Source organism: Epinephelus lanceolatus, chromosome 15, assembly GCF_041903045.1.
Source record: "Epinephelus lanceolatus isolate andai-2023 chromosome 15, ASM4190304v1, whole genome shotgun sequence".
Taxonomy (NCBI): Eukaryota; Metazoa; Chordata; class Actinopteri; order Perciformes; family Serranidae; genus Epinephelus; species Epinephelus lanceolatus.
The window spans coordinates 30,051,201-30,070,975 of NC_135748.1; the positions used below are offsets into that span (position 1 = coordinate 30,051,201).

The 19,775-nt window shown below is 42.5% G+C and overlaps 1 protein-coding gene across 3 annotated transcripts; it reads right to left on the minus strand.

The window, feature by feature from the left end:
• Nucleotides 1-1,751: 1,751 nt before the first annotated feature.
• On the minus strand, nucleotides 1,752-15,327 carry gng7 (guanine nucleotide binding protein (G protein), gamma 7). Of its 3 annotated transcripts, none has more exons than XM_033642636.2 (4): nucleotides 15,204-15,327; nucleotides 11,300-11,445; nucleotides 8,684-8,799; nucleotides 1,752-8,508 (listed from the first exon to the last, which is right to left on the minus strand). In XM_033642636.2, the coding sequence occupies exons 3-4, from the start codon at nucleotides 8,762-8,764 to the stop codon at nucleotides 8,383-8,385; spliced, it is 207 nt and encodes a 68-aa protein (XP_033498527.1). In that variant the 5' UTR covers nucleotides 8,765-8,799; nucleotides 11,300-11,445; nucleotides 15,204-15,327; the 3' UTR covers nucleotides 1,752-8,382. The 3 variants fall into 3 exon arrangements, with proteins under 3 accessions (XP_033498527.1, XP_033498528.1, XP_033498529.1); XM_033642637.2 differs by lacking the exon at nucleotides 15,204-15,327 and adding an exon at nucleotides 15,017-15,185; XM_033642638.2 differs by lacking the exon at nucleotides 15,204-15,327 and adding an exon at nucleotides 14,699-14,984.
• Between the last annotated feature and the right edge of the window lie 4,448 nt (nucleotides 15,328-19,775).

A 19,775-nucleotide genomic window follows, 5' to 3' on the forward strand; every position in this document is an offset into this window, starting at 1 on the left:
CCGAGCTGGTTGAATATCAGCAAAGTTTCCCTGCTTCCTTTCACTGGTTCCTGTACAGCAGGGTCGGTCTTTGTTTTACTGTTACAATCATTAAAAAGAAAAGGCAGCATGTGTATACATTCAGTAGGCTATATCTTCAGTAGCTAGCTAGCTAACCCTACACTTTTCAGGGTCTGATTTTGATTTTGGAACAGGGAAGAAACGTGTATCTTTTTCCAACCTCTCCAGGTAACGATCATTAATACATGACGTGCTCCAGGCACAATGTTAAACTTGAAATCTGCAAAACCTGCCTGAAAATGAAGGAAATTTGAGAAGATTACATTACAATCTATTGAGCACAGCTCCATAGACTTGTACTTGTCGGACCATTGTTGGAGCTAGCCAATGCTACACTATAACTGGCTAGTCTGCGTTTGAGGGGCAGGACTTAATAAAGGGTCAATTGCCACTGGGGATTACATTCCAGTCTCTGGTGTCTCTCAATACTGGACCAGTTTAAAAAACTGTCGTCTCCATTAGTCAATTAAGTGGGATTTATACTTGTGTGTTAGCTCTATGAAGGGCCTGTGCCATAGCCTATGCCGTTGTGAGCATTTAAACTTGTGCGGTGGTGTGTCTATGTCACTTTGCAGTTACACCTCTAAAACGCTAGTCGGCGGCGGGTTTCTGTGAAGTGCTGTAAAGTTTAGTTGATTCAAAACACACATGACTTAGTAGAGACAATTTCAAACACAAGTACAGAAATCAGCTTCACTATAACTCGCAGCATTCACAGACAAAGCACTTGTCTTTATCTGGACACATTTTTCCCACAAAGACAACATGCTAATGTTTTTAGCACAAGCCTATGGCATTTTACATTGTATAAATTAGCCTACTAGCTAGTGGACTTTCCCTCTACTCATATGAAGCCAGGGACAACAGCAACATTTAACAAAGGTAACATTACAAAATTCAGCTCCATTACAACTCACAAGGTTCACTGACAAAACAACTGTCTTATACTAAACACGTTTTCCAAACAAATACAACATGCTAACATTATTAGCACAAGCCTATGGCATTTTACATTGTATGAATAAGCCTAGCAAATAATGGAGATTTCCTCTGCTTGTCTGAAGCCAGGATAAATCATACAAGACTTAAAATGCCATTTTTGTGGAGCCTTTATTGTCTTCACAATTTATTGTTAGTTAGTTATAGTTAGTAAATAAATGCTTTGTTTCCACTGAGAGAAATGGTTTCAGCTTACAAAAATAGACAGGACATCTGCATTGTGACTTGTAGTTACATATCTGGGGAAGTGCATGTCAGGCTATGGTGTAGGGTAAGGCGTTGGTTCAACACAGATGTATAAATCCCGCTTTTGGCATAAAAACGTAGGAAAATTGGGTCTGGGTTGAAAAATACCAAAGTTTCCCTTTTTTACCCTGCAGGGGACATATATGTGTGTATCAAATTTTATGTCAATGAACTTGCATCTGTGGTTCATGTGAGTTGTCCAAATAGCTATTGGATTAATTGTGGAGACATTTCAGTTAATCCACAAATGTCAACCTGCTGGTGGAACTAGAGGAGAAGTCAGGGGATCACCAAAGTCTCAGGGTTCATACTGTAAAAACCATGAATGTTTGCATTTCATGGCTTTGCAATAGTCCAGTAGTGTTTAGATATTTAAGTCCGGACCAAAGTGGTGGACCAACCAACACGCTGACATACCATGCATACAAATTACACAAGAGCACGTGTTATTATATCATCTTTTTATTAATGTTATCTACTTCTCAATATCATCTTTTTAACAGCAATATCCACAAAATATTAACAGTGTGCAAGAAAACATGAGTTATGGCACATCAGAGAACAGTTACAAAAAATAGATATATTTTCTTCATAATCAATCAAGGCAAAAAGATACATATACTGTATGCATACACAGGAGATCAGAACACAAAAGATGAGTCTCAGGAAGGGCTCAGAGCCGATTCAGCGATGTTTGATTTCAAAGTCCACCAGTGAGGAGCCTCGACTCTCCCCACCTGACCTGAAATGAATTTCCCCAGGCTCGTTTTGTGTCACAACACCAGTGGATTTCCATCTCGAGCCGTGTGTTCTACTTTAACACTGTTCGTTCTGTCGATCTGATAACCCCCAAGACCAGCATTAACACAATATACGCCACTATAAGGCAAACTAACAACCAACCAATCAGACAAACTGTCAGCCACACCAGCGATATAGGCCGGCTGTCTCTGATCTTTAAGCCCAACCAGCGATGGAATGATTGAAAAAACAATAATGATATAAAATAGCATCTGTCAGACATCTCCAGGACAACATCAGTGTGTGTGTGTGTGTGTGTGTGTGTGTTCTGATGTATGCATGCTTGTTTCATGTTGTGTGAATCTCCTGCAGTTGTAATCTTCTTTGACTTTAGCTGCACCTTGCAAAAGACATTACAAGGGCCTACCTTTCCTTTCCTGAACACAAACAGCGAATCAGTTATGTCCTCAATTCTGGGGAAAATAAACTTAGATTATCTCCTACCTGTCACTGCAGCCTGCACTCAGGTTTCTTTTGATGAAAGCTCACCATTTATTTAGCCTAAATCAGGTCCAACCGTCTCTTCAATTATCTCGACAAATTAGATAAAGGGATTTAAATAATTTAAAGGAATAGTTTGACATTTTGGAAATAATGTTAATGAACTTTTGGCAATACTACTTTCATACCTGTTTACTAGATATGAAGCTACAGCCAGCAGCTGGTTGGCATAGCCTAACCTAAAGACAATAAATAAATAAAAACAGCTAGCCTAGCACTGTGCTGAGCACAGAGGTGAAACCACAACTTCTGAGTTGTGTAACAGAAGTTAGGCCGAGCCCCCAGGAAGTGTGCCAGGCAATTTTTATAGAGGCCAGTGGAATTACAACTTCTAGGTCCGTCACATGATGCCATTCAACCCAAAAAGACTTTTTTCAATAGAATTACATTGTGAAAGAGACGTCGAAGTTTTAGAGGCATCACAACCTCTGCAAAATTACTAATTTCACTAGAGGGATTTGATCCATTCAGTCCCGATAAAAGAGCCAAACCATTAAATAATTGTATTTCTGTTCAGGTTAGCAGAGAGCTAAACTTGAAATTAGAATTCGGCTGGCAGAAGTTGCTGCTCTGCTCACGAAAGTCTGTAGTGTCAGACCCCCAGGAACACTGCTCAGCCTTGCAGCCAGTGGCCACTTGCAGTACTGCAGCTAAAAAATCTCCTGCGGCCCAAGAAAAACATTTTTTCCCATAGACCACCGATGTAAAAGAAACATTTGTAAAACTGTTGACAGGACACCTCAAACTACAAACAAGGTCAATTCCAAATCTTTTAATCCATGGAGGTTTTGTATTTGTAAAACTTTCCTGGAGCCGAGAAAATCTATTTAAAAATCTGTGACATCATCATAATGTAAAGTCTATAATGTAAACACTACTGAGCATACTCAGTGGGCCGCGTGATGTGGAAGTAAACCTGGAAGCTAGAAACTTTTGGGTGCATGCGCCAGTTGAGCAGTTTATTGGACTGAATAGGCCCCATCTTGTGGTCTGGTATCTACTCCTTATTATATATCTGTGGCTTGCTCTGTCGGCCCAATGATGCAGGTTATCTAGGAAGTCGAATTTTTTGGGCGTCACACACCACTGAGCACCTTCTATAGGAATGAATGGGCCCTGCCTCTGATGCAGTATCCAGTTCTCTTTATGCATCCATGAGTCAGATAACCTCGTTCAAAAATCCCATTAACATTTGTGACAATGCTAACAACTATAAATTGCCTCGTGCAGTGACTTCATGGAGCCTCTGTTGGTCACCTAGCAACTTCAAAATGACGACAAGACTCCATTTAGATGTATAAACCCGTTGAGCTTTAGAGGTTACCGTTGGATAGAGCCAGGCTAGCTACTTCCCCCTGCTTCCGATCTTTAAACTCAGCTAAGTAGGTCCCAGCTTTTGCTTGATATTGAGCAGACAAATGTGAGAGTAGTATTGATCCTCTCCTCTGACTCTCTGCAAAAAAGTGAATTAACGTATTTTCTGAAATGTCAAACCAGTCCTTTCAGTCTCTAAGGCTTTAATGAGTGGTGAAAATAAACTGCAGCGAGTACAATGTAGCTGAGTCAGGCACACATCGAGCTAAACAGAAAAAAGCTTTGTGGGTTGTTTGGGGTTATTATTGGTCATCACATCAAAAATAGCTTCCCACACGTCAACCAAACGATTTGAGCTTGTGACTGAATCCTTCTTCTGCAGAATGTGCACACTAGCATCTGACAGATAGATGGAGTGCGTGGAGGCCATGCATGCTGCTCTGACTCACACAGCGTCACATGACCTCTCCTCCAGTCAGACTTGCCCTGACCTGGAATTGCAGGGCTGCAGTACTGTAACATTACTATGCGACACTGGAGGCACTGTGTGCTCTTACACACTGTGTCTGCACTCACACACACACACACACTTGCATGCGTGCACCTCTATTTTCTCTTCTCCGCCTACTGCTCTGCCAAATCATCCTTTTCAGCCACCAAACACTAGCACCCGGCACCCACACACACACGCACGCACACACACACACACACACACACCCTCAGCCCTCTCTGGCCTTTCTCCAGCTCCTGCTCTCTCTGTACTTTGGAAACCGCCTCTGTTTGGAACAAAGGCAAATGAGAAATGAAACAGGGCTTTGTAGCAGGAACCATCGCCTACAGTGAGCAAGCAGTGATGTTAATTAGAACATATATCAGCATATATATGCAGAATCTGTAGCATAGTGGACAAGATTTTGGTATCGGAAGTGTTCTAGTTTCCGTTTGACGTACAGTAGCATAGACCAATAACGTTTAAGCAGCAGGTAAACAGTCGGTGTAGAGATGCGAAACATGTTGACCAAAATGCAATCTCAGAAACCCACTGGCTGACGTCTGATGACAATTTAGCTTTGTATTAGCTTTATTAGGATAAACAGGCTTACATCTGCATTAATATGAACATATCTGTTTACTGATGAGGGCACATGAAGAGCAAATCTTGGCTCGGATGTTTGCTTGCTCTCCAAAAATATCAGCCGTTGCCCCAAGACTTATCATCGTCACACCGATAGCCAGTGGGTTCCAAGACTGGCAGCCTGTTAGCTTAGCTTAGCATAAGGGCTGGAAACAGGGAAATATAAAGCCTAGCTGTGTCCAATCGGTGCCTCTAAAGTTTAACCTTACCCGAAAACCACTACTTTGAATAAACAAATTAAATATAACATGTTAATTTGATGAACTTTAGAGGTTTTGATACATGTGGACAGAGCCAGGCTAGCTGTCTCCCACTGTGTCCAGCAACGGCAACCTCCGGAGCTGAAAATGAAGCCAACGCAGAAGTGCCACTTGAGGCTGGCTCCAAAAGCGAGCACATCCTCATGGACCCCCATGTTAAAATGCCCAACTTCACAGCAGAAATGAACATGTTTACAGCCTGGTACAATTTGGTCTCAATCGCTCCCCATTCAGGACAACTGACGGAGGGTGTATTTTTATGTAACTCACCCATTTAAATTTGTCCAGGTCACCTTGAGTCACTTGTGGCTCCAAAAATCCAAGATGGTGACGGCCAAAATACCAAACTCAAGGCTTCAAAATGGGAGTTCACAGTGACACTGGTATCAATCTTCTCACTTAACGCTTGGCAAATAAGCAAATAAGCAAATAAGCGTACCTAAATTGTCGAACTATTCCTTTAAAGACAAGTTCACAAATTCGTAAAGGCTTTAAATTTTGCACACTTCCAGGACTAAATACAACGCAGGTATTTTTGCATGGCGTCCCCAGTGGACCGTCTGCACTTTAAACTGTGCACACACCAAACAACTGCTCACCTCTCACGACTTCCAAGAAAAGCCCTCCTGACTCCCAGGAGTCAGTGCACCAGGTGTCACATATTGACCTAGTGATTAGTGAACAGAGAAGCAGTGGGTTCAACTCCTCAACAGTCCATCAGCAGCCATAAGTCCTGTCTAACAGACTCCACCCTGCCCTGCCACTGTGCATTAATCCTGACAAAAGCCTTGCCTAAATGCTCAAATGTAAATATGATGTCACAAAGCTCCCTTCTTTCAGCAATTAACCGTCACAAGCAGCTCTCAATACCCAGCCTGGCCACTCCTTAAACCTTTGACCTCTGACAGTCAAACTTAAAACAGCTGTGAGAGAGAGAGTGTGTGTGTGTGTTATGTGTGTGTTGTCCTAGGTGCCTGTCGCCCACCAAAAAACTGAGGGCTGCTCTGGTGTTAAAGGATAGATCAGGAGGTTGGTTTTTGCCACTGGAATGAGGTCCGATGTTGATTCATCCTCTAACAGGATACGATCCTAAACCTAACAGGGCTTTTGTTTCTATCAGGTGTTTGTATCGGTGGTTAAAACCATCCTCCCTTATCGTAAGCCTCTAAAACCTGAATGACAAAAAAACAATAATAATAAAAGTAAGAAATGAAGACAGACATGATCCTGACTGACGAAACAGAATAAGTAGTACTAAAAAAATCCAACACCCACAGAAGGGGATTCTGTGTTTAGATTTTGTATCTTACAAACACTGTACAGGGTAATACTCAACTGACCAGGTTCCATGGACTCCATAGAAAGAAGAAACTCAAAAAATAAACCCAAAACAGCTACTCTTCAACTTATCACTTCTGCACGTCTGAAAGAAAGTTTATACACTTAGTTTGTTTCTCTTGACTCCATTTTTTTTTTCACTTCATCTTCAGCTTTTACAATCAAGTTTGGTTTGTCAGAGAGGAGGAGCATCGTGGAGGAGACGAGGGAAGAGGAAGCCGAGAGCAGACTGCGGTTCCACTCCCTGACCAGTCTGAGCTCACATTAAAGCGAGCTCTTCTGCAGGGGGAGGCTGGAAACCTGACTGGTGAAGCTGGTTATTCTAATCCAATTTAAAGCCAGAATTGTTATGCGTTAAAACAGGACATATCCCCCTTTTTTACTGTAGAGGAAAACAAAAACAAGCACCTCCATCTTTGCACTATCCAGTGCAATACATCTCGTCCCTTTACCTTATAAAAACTGCCAACTGAAAAGATTTTCCCCTCCAGCCTTGCAGTCCTTGCAGACTGATTCTCGGGTGTGGTTGAGTCTGCGACCTCGCCCTCTCTCAGGGTAAAGCACAGGGAGGCTTGATGTACAGTAGAAACTTTTTGTTTAAGATCCTAGCAGGTATCTGGTTAGGTATTACCCCTGGCTTACAACTAGATCTCCTGTCGTTTCATTAATACTAGCATTTAACGCGAAGAGAAACCGGATCAGCCAGGGGCAACACCTATGTCAAAGCAAAACAATAAAAAAAAGTACTATCTAATCTGTTAAGTAATGCTTCAACAAAATATCAAAACATACATTGAGTTCACAAACAAGTATTTCTTAAGAAAAATGCAGTAAACGTCCAGGGTTAATAGCTTGAGTTCTGTGTAGAGCAGTTCACTATGTTCCCCTCATAGGTGCAGATCTGAGGTCAGCCTAGACATCGATTTCAGCCAACTGCAGCCATAATGAACTGCAGTGGAATCGGTGACAGCAGATCAGCATCTAGAGACGACTCTCTGTACAGGTTGGCACGGCTGGAGGTTTGGCCGCAGTGAGGCCACAGGCAGAGAAGGTCTGTTGATACAGGTTTGGGTGGGAACATGCTAGCCCAATATAGGCAAAGGCTTTCACTCCAAAAATACCCGCCATGTTTTAGCACAGGCAGGTTCGTGGGCAAAGCTCTGAGACCTTTCAATACACCCACAAGAAAAAAAAGCTTTTATTGAGCTTTTAATGGGACACCAGGTCGTGTTTGGCACGGTCGGCAGGAGCGCCTACCGCCCATTTGTGTTGCCCACATGCATCCTCCCACTCCTTGCCTATGGCACTGCTGTCCATCCTTTACCCAACCCCTCATTTCATGACAAAAGGAAAAAGAAATCCTGGTTTCCTACTGATTATTAATGTCCAAATCCCTTTTCAAGTTAAGCTGTAGTTAATTTACCAGCATATATGAATATTACCAAAGCACCTTGGATCATACTCAATGATATACTGATCTCAGCCACTGTGAACAGAAGATACCTGCCCCTTAGCTGTGGCTCCGGGGTATGGCGCTTTTCCAGAGTGGCTATTTTGGGAGTGTTTGTAAGAGTGTGTGTGTCGGCTAGATGGGCTGCTTGAAGTGTGTGTTTGCATGTGTGTGTGTGTGTCTGGGGATCAATTTAAGTACTGAATGTGTGCACTCATGTGTGTCTGTATGTGCATGTGTGTAAGTGTGTGTGTGATGGCAAGAGGAGCGCAGCGCGGCTATAGAATGATGCAGGGCTTCTTGTCCTTGAAAGGGTTTTCGGAGGTGGGAACCCCGACCAGCAGAGGGTCGCTACGAGCATGCTGCTCACAGTAACTCATCAGGTCTGCTGCTGCTTTAGACACCTGACGAGAGGTGGGAGAGAAAGAGAAGGTGAGGGGTTAAATGCAGGGGAAATAAAAAGGTAATGGTCGACGAGTGAAGGGATTTGTGGGGTAGATGAGAGGAAGTAACAGGAGCAACAAGACGGAGGTGTAAGGTGAGAACGGTCAAATGTGGGCGACACACGACTCGTCCTACCTTAATGCGTTCAATCCCTGCCTCAATCCTCAGCTGTTCCACCAGTTTCCGGGCCTGGGCGATATTATTAGTGGTAGACATACTGATCCATCAGAATACACCAACACAGGAGAAAACTGATGAGGGAGAGACAGAGGGAGAGAGTAAAAAAATGTTTGCTATGCAGACAATGATGGATGATTTCATCAAATATGCTGGCACGCCTCAGCTCGATATGCAGGGAACGGGAGGTGACTCCTGGCTACTAAAAACTGACTTAGGGACATTGTTTGACATGTACAGACATGTTTTCATTACGTTTTGATTTGTGTCTCGTGTGTAGCCATGACAAGAGTGGATTATCCTGGTGGCATGAAGGTGAAATGTGACAAATTTAAATTTAAAGCCATCTTGGAACCCATGGGTCTGATGATGATTTAGCCTCTGAGGGCAACAGCCAATATTTTGGGACTTCCAGTGTAGACAGTGGATATTGGATGTTGGATATCTAGGACAAGAGTTTCTCTACTGTGCACCGGTCATTGTTGTCAGTCCGATTAGCAACTTAAGCACGAGAATGGAATTGCATAGTTATGGCTGATCTCTGTTAACAGATACCTGCATATGATTGAAGATAAACCTTAAGCTAAATTGCGGTCAGACAATAGCCGATGGATTCAAAGACTGCTTTTGGCCGATGCATTCCACCTCTTTTGATCTTTACATGGACTGCTGACTTGCATGTAACCAAAGCCCGCTGTAGCGTGATTAGTCAACACTGCTCTGACTACAAATGGAGAAAACGTTGAAGAAGAGTACACTTGCAAGATAAATGTGACACTTTCTAATGTCACAATGGAGGGACAACTACGCAGGTTGATTTTAGCGCTGCTCATCGTGGACTATATTGCTGTCATTGTTCATTTTAGTCAAACCATACAGTTTGAAAACGAGGCGCGGCTCCAACTAGAAAACAATGTTTTGATGCATTGGATGTGCTGAATGTGCATATTAAGGCAGTACAGGAGGAGGTGCACATTAATAATCCTCCAGGACTGTAACATGCTCATGTTTAACCCAAACAATAGCTATGTTTCCATCCAAAAGTGATTTAAATCATTGGGAAATGCGCATTAAAACAAATACGAATTCTTTGGTGAAAACTATGAACTCACGCAAGTTTTCCGCAGAACCGGAAACAAAACAAGTCTCGCATTCTTCTTCTTCTACGTTTTCTGGCGGTTGGCAACCAGCTTGTAAATGCATTACCGCCTTCCTGATCCGGAGTGTGGATATCACCATGGAGAGAGGTGCGCTACATCAGACTTAATTTGAACATAACTGTTTTCATCCCCCGTTTTGCGGATCAACATTTTTTCGAATCAACCAAAACCCGGCTAAAGCGAGCGTATTTTAGTTTGTGCGAATCAGGGGATTTTAATTCGAATTTAGGCGTTTCCATCGTAATTTTCCAATGCGATACTTCTAGATGTGCATCTAAACAGGCTGATGGAAACATGGCTAATGTGTCATGTGACTGCAGTTGGTTCGGATCGAGGTTGGAACACATTCTCACCACAAACGAACCGCACCAGAGTTCGTTTGTAACCAGATCGAGACCACCTCTTCAAGAAGGTCTCGGTCCGGTTGTTTTGGTGCACACCTGCCCAAACGAACCACACTTAGTGGGCAAACGAACTTGAGTTCCATTGAACTGAACCAAACAGGGCAGGTGTGAAAGAACCTTTAAACTAGCAACAACTGCACTTAAAATAAATAGTAGTAAAGTAGTAGTAGTAGTAGTAAATACAATATTGATAAAGCTGAGTATTTTCATTTTATGCCACGCCATATTTCTACTTCACTACGTTTCAAAGGGAGACACTGATCTCTTTACTACACTTCATTTATCTGACAGTTACTAGTTACTTTGTAGATTATAATTTCTCATATTATAGATTAAACTACCATTTATGATGTAATTTAAATTATCTTTTGTATGACCAACTACTGTATAATATTAAAATGCTGCTTGCACATTAATGAATCAGTGTTTATGATCCAATACTATTATATATAGCTAATGATATACTCTAATGAGGACCATTTTCAGCAGGGTGAGTATATTATTTTTGCTACTTTACACACTTCTGTAGTTTTACTCAAGAAAGCATCTTCATGCTGGACTTTTATTTGAAATGGAATATTTTTACCTTTTGGTACTAACACTTTTAATAAGTACACTTCTTCCACCACTGCAAGTATTCCACACAATGTATTTACAGTTAAGCAACAAACAATTAAATGATGATTTACATCAGTCTCTGGGTTTGCTGCCATATGAACATTGTGTTTATACTGCACTGATTTATGAGCTGAATCACCTTTTAAGTAATCAATATCCTCCTTTAGGTCACTGTGTGGCCTCAGTTGTAGAGTTATAGCACCACTGTGAGGTGACTACATGGTAGTGCATCACTATTAATGAGAGAAATAAGGCAGTTTCTTGCTCAAAATACATGTTATGCAGGTAATATGCAGAGTATAACTCAACCTGGGACTCACTTATTAGTTTAGATCTATGTTATGCTAAATGTTCTTTAAGATTTTAGCACAGCAGAGACAATAGAGTGTTACCTGACTGATGGCAGGCAGACAGGACTCTCTCTGAACACAGACGTGACTGGACGGAGGAGATCTGAGCGATGCACGGAGGGCCACAAAACAGTTGCCAAGTCAAAACGACAGAGCCGGACGGCAGCTGAGCTCACATTGGCTTGTCTCTGTAAAAGAGGAGAGCAGGTGAGATGGCTGCTTACAAAGCTAGGTTACAGACAGGCAAACATTACACATGCGTTTTTTAGTGTTAGTCTCCATTCACAAGTTAAATTGTAGTTCAAGTTTTCATATGTCACTGAGAATTTTGAGATCATGAGGGTGCTTTGCCTCAATGCCAAACTATCATCATCAGCCTTGTTATTCATAAAACAAAATCTGTCATCACAACCTGTATTACTGCCTCACTGATCAGATGCTTGGACGTTCCTGCATCTCTGATCCAAAAACAGGAATTCCTTTCATACCTGCACGGTCAAAGATTCATTCAGAAACCTCCACTTTCTTTCTTTTACACGTCTTTTAGCACAGCGCACAAGTTTCCCCACCAGTGCACTTGATCAAAACGCACCTCGCTCCTCACACACATCAATGTGACTGTGTTACGACTGGGTCTCTCACTCTGTGTCTCTGTCTCTGTCTGTCGCCCTCTCTCCCGGGAGGAGAGTCCTGCCTTAATTACTCCTACTGTGGAGTAGCTCAGAGATTCATGACTGTAATTAGGGCTTTTGTGTGTGTATGTGTGTGTGTGTGAGAGAGTGCACACACATTTGTATTGTTAAACTTATGAGGACATTTATTGATTGTCTCCCAGCCTAGGCCTAATTCCAAATCCTAATCCTAATCTCAATTTGGAGTTCAAATCCTCCCAACTGGACACTTAGAGGCACATTTTCCTCATGTTGGAGGGTTTCTTTTTCTCTGGCCTTTTTTTGTCTATTTGTTTTCCCTTACACAAGCACACTTTTTTTAACAGCACTTAATTTACTCTCTTAATTCACTGGAAAGTAGGGGTGGGCATATCGATACTGCTAATCTTGCATTGTGTATTAATACTAGAGCCACGTTAGATCTCATTCTGAAAACACAAACACTTGTTAGTTAAAAACAGAGCATAGTACATGTGTAAGTGGAATTAGAGGTAACTTTTTAATGGCGCATTTCCCTCCTAGGTTATGGCACATGACTCTCTCTAAATAAGATGCTTTTAATAGTAAAAAGTACAGGTATCGGCCCTTGTGTTGCTTAATATTGTATTGGAATCAATTTTGGAGTTTTTGGGGGCATCATCCACCCTGGAAGTTTACCCTAACATTAATAGACAGTGGGGATGCACAACATATTTTTTTTAAATCGTTATTGCGATGTCAACTTGTGTGATAAACATACTGCCACAGATTGCGATATTGCGCCCAGAGATTTTTTGAGTTAGTTGGAAGAAAGTTTTGGTAGAACACTGCACTTTAAAATGTTTGTTTTCTTTTGTGTTCAGTTCAATGGTCAATTTGGTCAATGGTCTTTTTTTTTTAATTCAACGCCAAATTTGTTGTATCTTAGCAGTATAAAATGCAGCAGAGAGTCAGTGGTTCTCAACCTATTTCGTGTCAAGGACCCCTAAATTGACACACATTAGATCATGGACTCCTCTTTGGTAGCTTTGTCTTCGGGGGCTTCCATCTGAAAAGATTTTGGTCATTAGATATGATTGAGATGAGGGGTCTCATTTATAAACATTGCGTATGCACAAAACGAGGCGTGAAAGAGGTGTACGCCACTTAGCACGCAAAAGTTGCGCTCTATAAAAACAGACTTGATGGGAGAAATTTTGACCCATGCTTACGAACATTTTAGAGACGGGAAATTGGCGACACAGATGTTGAGGTGGAAGCCTGATTGTACAAATCATGGAATATTTTTGGCTTTTGTTCATATGTACATTTTTAGTATGGATTCTACGCACTGTTTTATAAATGAGACCACAGAAGTCTATAATCGTCGACTACAGTTGTGATAACTTTAAAGGATGTCAGAATAGTCACCTCTATGACTCTTACTCACATTGGGCTCACGTCTATAGTGAATTAAATCTATTCAGCATCTTTCTGGGGATCCCCTGGAACTCCTTCAAGGACCCCTGATAGTCTCGAGACCTCTGATTGAGAACCACTGTTGCAAGTATCGTCAAAGCCATGTTCAACCACGTTCTCACATATTTTTTCTCATGTCAAGCATCCCTAGTCTACAGTGCACCACATGCTTTAACCCAACACTGACCTGAACATAACCATAACCCTACACTGCAGTGGCTCATAATGTGGGCATCTGGTCATTGTCCCCACATAGGAGGTAAGTGTGTACAGGTGTATGTCACTAAAAGGTGTTTAACACACGTGTACACATAAAAAAAGGCATACAGCCTTTGTGTCACAGCATACATTCTCTTTCAGGATATGAGGAGTGTCCCTGAATCACCCACTGGACCCATATGAATGACAGCAACTCGCAGGGACAGTAAGTCAAGTAAACACAGCACACTACAGCCTGTATACCACGGAGCTGAGTCAACACCAGTCACCGCAAAACAAGAGAAAGCTACAGCCTTACTGAGGGAATACTTCCCTTTAAATATAATTTCTTACAACATAAGTGGGCAAATATTAAAAGGAGACCACAGCACTTAGCTGCTGTGCCTTTCACAGACTAAGTCTTTTGTGATTTTGGAGGTAAACTTCCACATGCAAATGATGGTTTTGCTCAGACAAGTTTCCATATTTTCCTCGAATGCATTTGCAACAAACGTGGCAACTCGCAGCGACAGCGCAGCCCAGAGATATAAAACTTAAATCACTCCTCGGTGATGGTGGTGCTGGTGCTTTGATTTCTTCAGCCTGTTGATTTTTCAAACTTTTTGCTGTGGCGCATTCCGTGCTGAGAGAAGGAGGCTGTGCGCTTAAAAAAAGCAGCACAAATATGAGTTTCTGCCCATCCACAGTCAAACCTCTCGCCTCCAACACCCCCCCCAAATTGACACATTTTCTTGTAAAGCCAATGCACAGAGGCAATACAGTAAGCTGGTCATTTGTCTTGGCCTGGACCAAAAAACATCACCAGAGCTGGACAGGCCCCGGTCAGCCTGCCAGCCAGCCAGCCAGCGAGCCCAGAGCCGCTCTCGAGACGCGCAAGAATGCATCAATCCTTATTGATCCTAGCAGCTCCTGAGCGCTGATCGGGCCTGCAGTACGGAGCCATGTCCTCCGCTATAGGCCCTGCTCGCTGCTCTACCGTGTGAAAACACAATGCGGGCATTTTGATGGATAGAACAGCATGTCCTCTCTCTCCCATGGCTATCCACACTCCACACACACACACGCACGCATACATACACACGCATACGCACAGTGCGCGCAAGCACAGGCAGACCTTGTGCACATATCAAAGCCAGAGATATTTTCCCAAGTGAAGACCAGACTAGACCGCTTCAGGTCTGCAAACAGGCCCTGATTGTTAGCCGTGGGAGCAGGGTGGTGACATGTTTTGAGGGAGGCAGGCTCCAGCAGCCAATATAAACCCATCCAGCGACAATGGGCACAAGACTGGAGCGCATGCCTTTATGTTCCGCTATTATGCAAATTGGTCGGCACACGGCCTACTTCAGCATATAAAAATCCAGAGGTTTTTGGATACAGTGGCTTGTGCGTCCTCAGAGTCCAGCCGAGCAGTAGGAAATCTTCCACTGACCCTGTCCCCGGTCCTCCCCACCCTCTCTGCCGGCAAAGGGCTGGGGAAAACCGGATTCGTGACACTGATGAAGCCCCTCTCCGCTGCAGCCGCCCTCGGTGACGAGAAGCCGGGGTTGCAGAGGCGCACAGACGCGTTACAATTATTATACACAGGGAGAAAAATACCCGAATATCTCCAAACTCACCTCCGAATGCGCTGTATTGGTGATTTAAAGGGCCAGATCCGCTGGTTTCTTACCCTCTCTGCTCGTTCACTCCCCGTCTTCGCCGAGCCAAACGCCTCCCCCTCCGCTGCCAGTGTCTGTCCACTCCTCTACCCCCCCTCCCTCCCTTCTCTTCCTCCCTCCTTCTCCCTCCCTCCATCCGATCCGGTGACAGCACCTCTAACCCAGGGGCTCCTAAACAAACATCCACATTCACACGGATCCTCTTAAGAAGACGAGTTTGAATGGATTTATTTTCAATGGATGTGTCTCTGCAGCCCTGTGTGTTTGGATGGATGTCTTGAAGTGTGGACTGAGCAACACTTGCATGAATGAAAGCCCCATTCAAAATTAATTTAGAAAATGTATTCCTCTGCTCCTCTGCGTCCTCAACACCTTTATCTAACAATGAAGTCAGTCAATATCTTGCTGGATTTCCTGGAAACTTCTTATTTGAAACCTTGATCGCCAGGACACTGGCTTATTGAATGGCTCCTTCCCACCATATTTCATTAATATCTGATTGTCATATTGTAAATTATAGCTCAGATTACAGGCAAGTAACCAAACAAGTCACTGCAGAATACTTCCACTGCATAAACCTGCCTTTTACTTTTAGATCATCCTTATCCAAAGTGCTGTATCATCTTTCGAGATATATTTTGTATACATTTTCAGATTTTGGTAATCTTGTCTATTATTATTATAATATTTGGACATATAATTAGTCTGAATGCACCAAAAAGTGGGAGCTTGGAGTAGAGCTGCTGCACATCGAAAGGGGTCAGTTGAGGTGGTTCGGGCATCTGATCAGGATGCCTCCTGGGTGCCTCCCGTTAGAGGTGGTCTGGGCACATCCAACTGGTAGGAAGCACTGGGGCAGACCCAGAACACATTGGAGTTGAAAAAAACAAAAACGCATCTGCAGTGATGTGCTGCGCCGGAACATCGTGGTGAAGAGGGAGCTGAGTCGGAAGGCAAAGCTTTCGATTTACTGGTCCATCTACGTCCCAACCCTCACCTATGGTCATGAGCTCTGGGTAGTGACCGGAAGAATGAAATTGCAGAAACAAGCAGCCGAAATGAGTTTCCTCCGTGGGGTGGCTGCAGCCTTAGAGATAGGGTAAGGAGCGCGGACATCCCGGGGGAGCTCGGAGTAGAGTTGCTGTTCTTTCGTGGCGAAAAGGGTCAGTTGAGGTGGTTCGGGCATTTGATCAGGATGCCTCCTGAGGTGTTCCAGGCACGTCCCACTGGTAGGAGGCCCCCGGGGCAGACCCAGAACATGCTGGAGGGATTACATATCTCATCTGGCCTGGGAACGCCTTGGGGTCCCCCAGGAGGAGCTGGAAAGAGTTGCTGGGGAGAGGGAGTACTGGGGTGCTTTGCTTGGCCTTCTGGCACTGCAACCCAGCCCCAGATAGGCGGATGAAAATGGATGGATGGATGGCACTAAGAAGGTGTCTCTAAAATGTCAATGTTTTGTGCATGATTTACAAATGGACAGCTAAATGAATCTTTTGACAACTGTTTCTACATGCATTGTATTTTTGGACCAGTTTCAAATAAAGTGCCCTGGCCTGTCCTTTTTTTATGTTGCAAGACTAACTTTAACCCAACTTCCTGGATGGATTACTAGGCATAGGTCTGGGGGCCAAGAGTGTCACAGGCATTTCTTGCCTTCACCTGCAAAATGTCAGATGAGACACATACTGAACAGTAAGAGACTCAAAATAACCACAAAAAGATGCAAAGAAACTGCAAAGAGACAGAAAATAACAACAAAAATGGGCGAAACAACCACAAAGAATCATGAAATGACTACAAAGAGACATAAAACATGTCCAAGGAAAGGCAAATCTACCACAAAGTCTGTGATTCTTGCTACAGGCTTAGAAGAGGTGGTGGGGCGTTATGCATATCTGTGCCCAGGGGCCCGTTGTCTCCAAATCCGCCCATGCTCCCCACTTACCCAACCTGCAAGCTGAGTATTTTCCCCGTCATGTACATCTCGATCTGTGCACCTCTCAGTGTAAATGGTGACTCCACACGGTGGCGCCGTTGACCCAGCTGTAGTTCCGTCTTCTCCGGGGAGGTGTGGGCCGCTCCTGCTATTCCTGGCAGACCCGGCGCAAACACGCATGCATCCTCCGTTTCCACCGCGTTGTAGTCCACTCCTCCACACGGTGCTAAAAGTGCTGCATGTTCATTGGCTGAGTGTGGACGGTGCGCTCCGTGGTGAAGGGGACAAAGTTCTGATGAGTTGAATAACATCTTATTTTTACAGTAGAGTTCGCGCCCATGGGACTGTGGTGATGCTGACAGAGATGGGGATAGGTGTGTGGAGTAATACTGATAACACACTTCCACAGCCATGCCTTCCTCGTGGCTGTATGGAAACCTTTTCCTAGCTACTTATTATAACCACAGGAGAGCTATTTATAACTCACACAGTACCGCATTGGCCTCATTTCCACTGATGTGTGAAATTATGCTGATGCCTATACATTTCTCTTTCATTTCCTCACCTTTTAGCTCCCTCTTTCTCCCTCTCCCTCCTTCATTTGTCTCACCTCCTTCTTCCATTTCACTCTATTCCCTCTCCTCCCCCTCCCTCCCTCCCTCCTGTGTGTGTCTTGTTGGGGAGGCAGTGTGGTTACAGTGGATTACAGCAGGGCTCTTCATTTTCTAAGAAATGAGCGGTGGAAGCCCATGAGTCACGACTGAAAGATGCTCTCAGGCTGACAGAGGTGGCACCCACGCAAACACACCTTCCTCTGTCCCTTGCTCTGAGCGGTCATGTGTGTGCGCAGACTTTCCCCAGATATCCAGAAGCGCACGTGTGTGTGTGTGTGTGTCTGTGCATGTGTGTTTGCGGACAGGAGTATTATCTCATTAAGATCTAGCAGAGGGGTTGCCACACTGGCCTGGGGGGGGGTGAGAGTTTTCGTCTTTGTGCGTTGTTGTACACTCCGGCAGCAGCCTGGGAGACCTCTGCCTGTCGTAACGCATCTCTGTCCCCACCAGGGTCACACCACACTCTCATGCGACAACGGTCGTCAACGTCACACTGTCTCCATGGCAACCGCGCTGGGCACAGCATCCCCAAGCAGATGTTAGAGGGTTAAGAGAGAAGTGAGAGAAAGGAGTGGGAGACTGTGAATCCAGCATCCATCTCTCTCTGTGCTCTGTGTGTTATAGATAAAGGATGATAGTCATAGTTATACAATTATAGAATTATAAAGTTATAGTTACAGAGTTATTGTTATAGGCTATAGTATAGAATATATATAGTTAGCCTATAGATTTATAGAGTGACAGTTACTGTTATACAATTAAAGAATTACAGTTGCAGGCCCAGTAATAGAATTAAAGTTATATAATTAATGTCATAGTTATGAAATTATGGTTATAGTAGCTACCTGAATTTCAGATTTATAGTTATAGGATTATAGTTATAGCTGTAGAATTATATTTATGGAATTCTAGTTATGAAATTATAATCACAGTTACATGGCTATAGTTATATAAATACAGTTATAGTCATGGAATTGTGGAATTCTAGTTATAGGCCTAGTTATAGAATTAAAGTTACACAATTATAGTTATAGGAATCATAGTTATAGGTACAGAACTGTAGAATTAGAGTTATACAATTTCAGTTATAGAATCATAATTATAGATATAGAATGATAGTTATAGGTCTAATTATAGTAATAGAATTACAGTCATAGTTATATGATTGTGTAACATAACTATAGTCAAAGTTATGGAATTAAAGTTATACAACTATAGTTATAGTTCTGAAATCATAGTTTTAGAATTACAGTTATAGTTATGGAATTATAATAACAGAATCATAGCTACAGATATAGAATTATAGTTAAAGGTCTAATTGTAAAATTTAAGTTATACAATTAATGTTATAGTTATGACATCCTTGTTATAGTTCCAGAATTTTAGGATTATGGTTTTAAAATTACAGTTATAGTTAGGGAATCATAGTTGCAGAATTGTAGAATTATAGTTATACAACCTATAGTTATAGAATCATAATAATGTATATAGAATTATATTTCTAGAATTATAGTTACGGAATTGTGGAGTTTTGTCATAGGCCTAGTTATAGAATTAAAGTTATACCATTATAGTGAGGGAAATCACATTTCCAGAATTTTAGAACTATAGAATTAGAGTTATACATTTATAGTTATAGAATCATAATCATGTAGAATTATAGTTATAGGTCTAATTGTAAAATTAAAGTCAAACAGTAATAGTTATAGTTATGGAATTATAGTTATAGAATCTTAGTTATAGATATAGAATTATAGTTACAGAGTTACAGCTATAGAATTAAAATGTTATAGTTATAGAATTATAGTTATGGAATTATAGTTTTACTTAAAGAATCATAGAAATAGAATTTTAGTTATAGGTCTTATTATAGAATTATAATTATAGAATTTTACCTATGGAGTTATAGTCATAGCTACTGAATTATAGTTATAAATACAGCTATAGTAAATGACAACAAAGATATGAAAATACAACCAA

Coding starts and splice junctions, on each gene's coding strand:
- gng7 (XM_033642636.2), bottom strand. CDS start 8,764: ATGTCTACCACTAATAATATCGCCCAGGCCCGGAAACTGGTGGAACAG. Junction 8,509..8,683: donor CAGGGATTGAACGCATTAAG/GTAGGACGAGTC, acceptor ACCTCTCGTCAG/GTGTCTAAAGCAGCAGCAGA.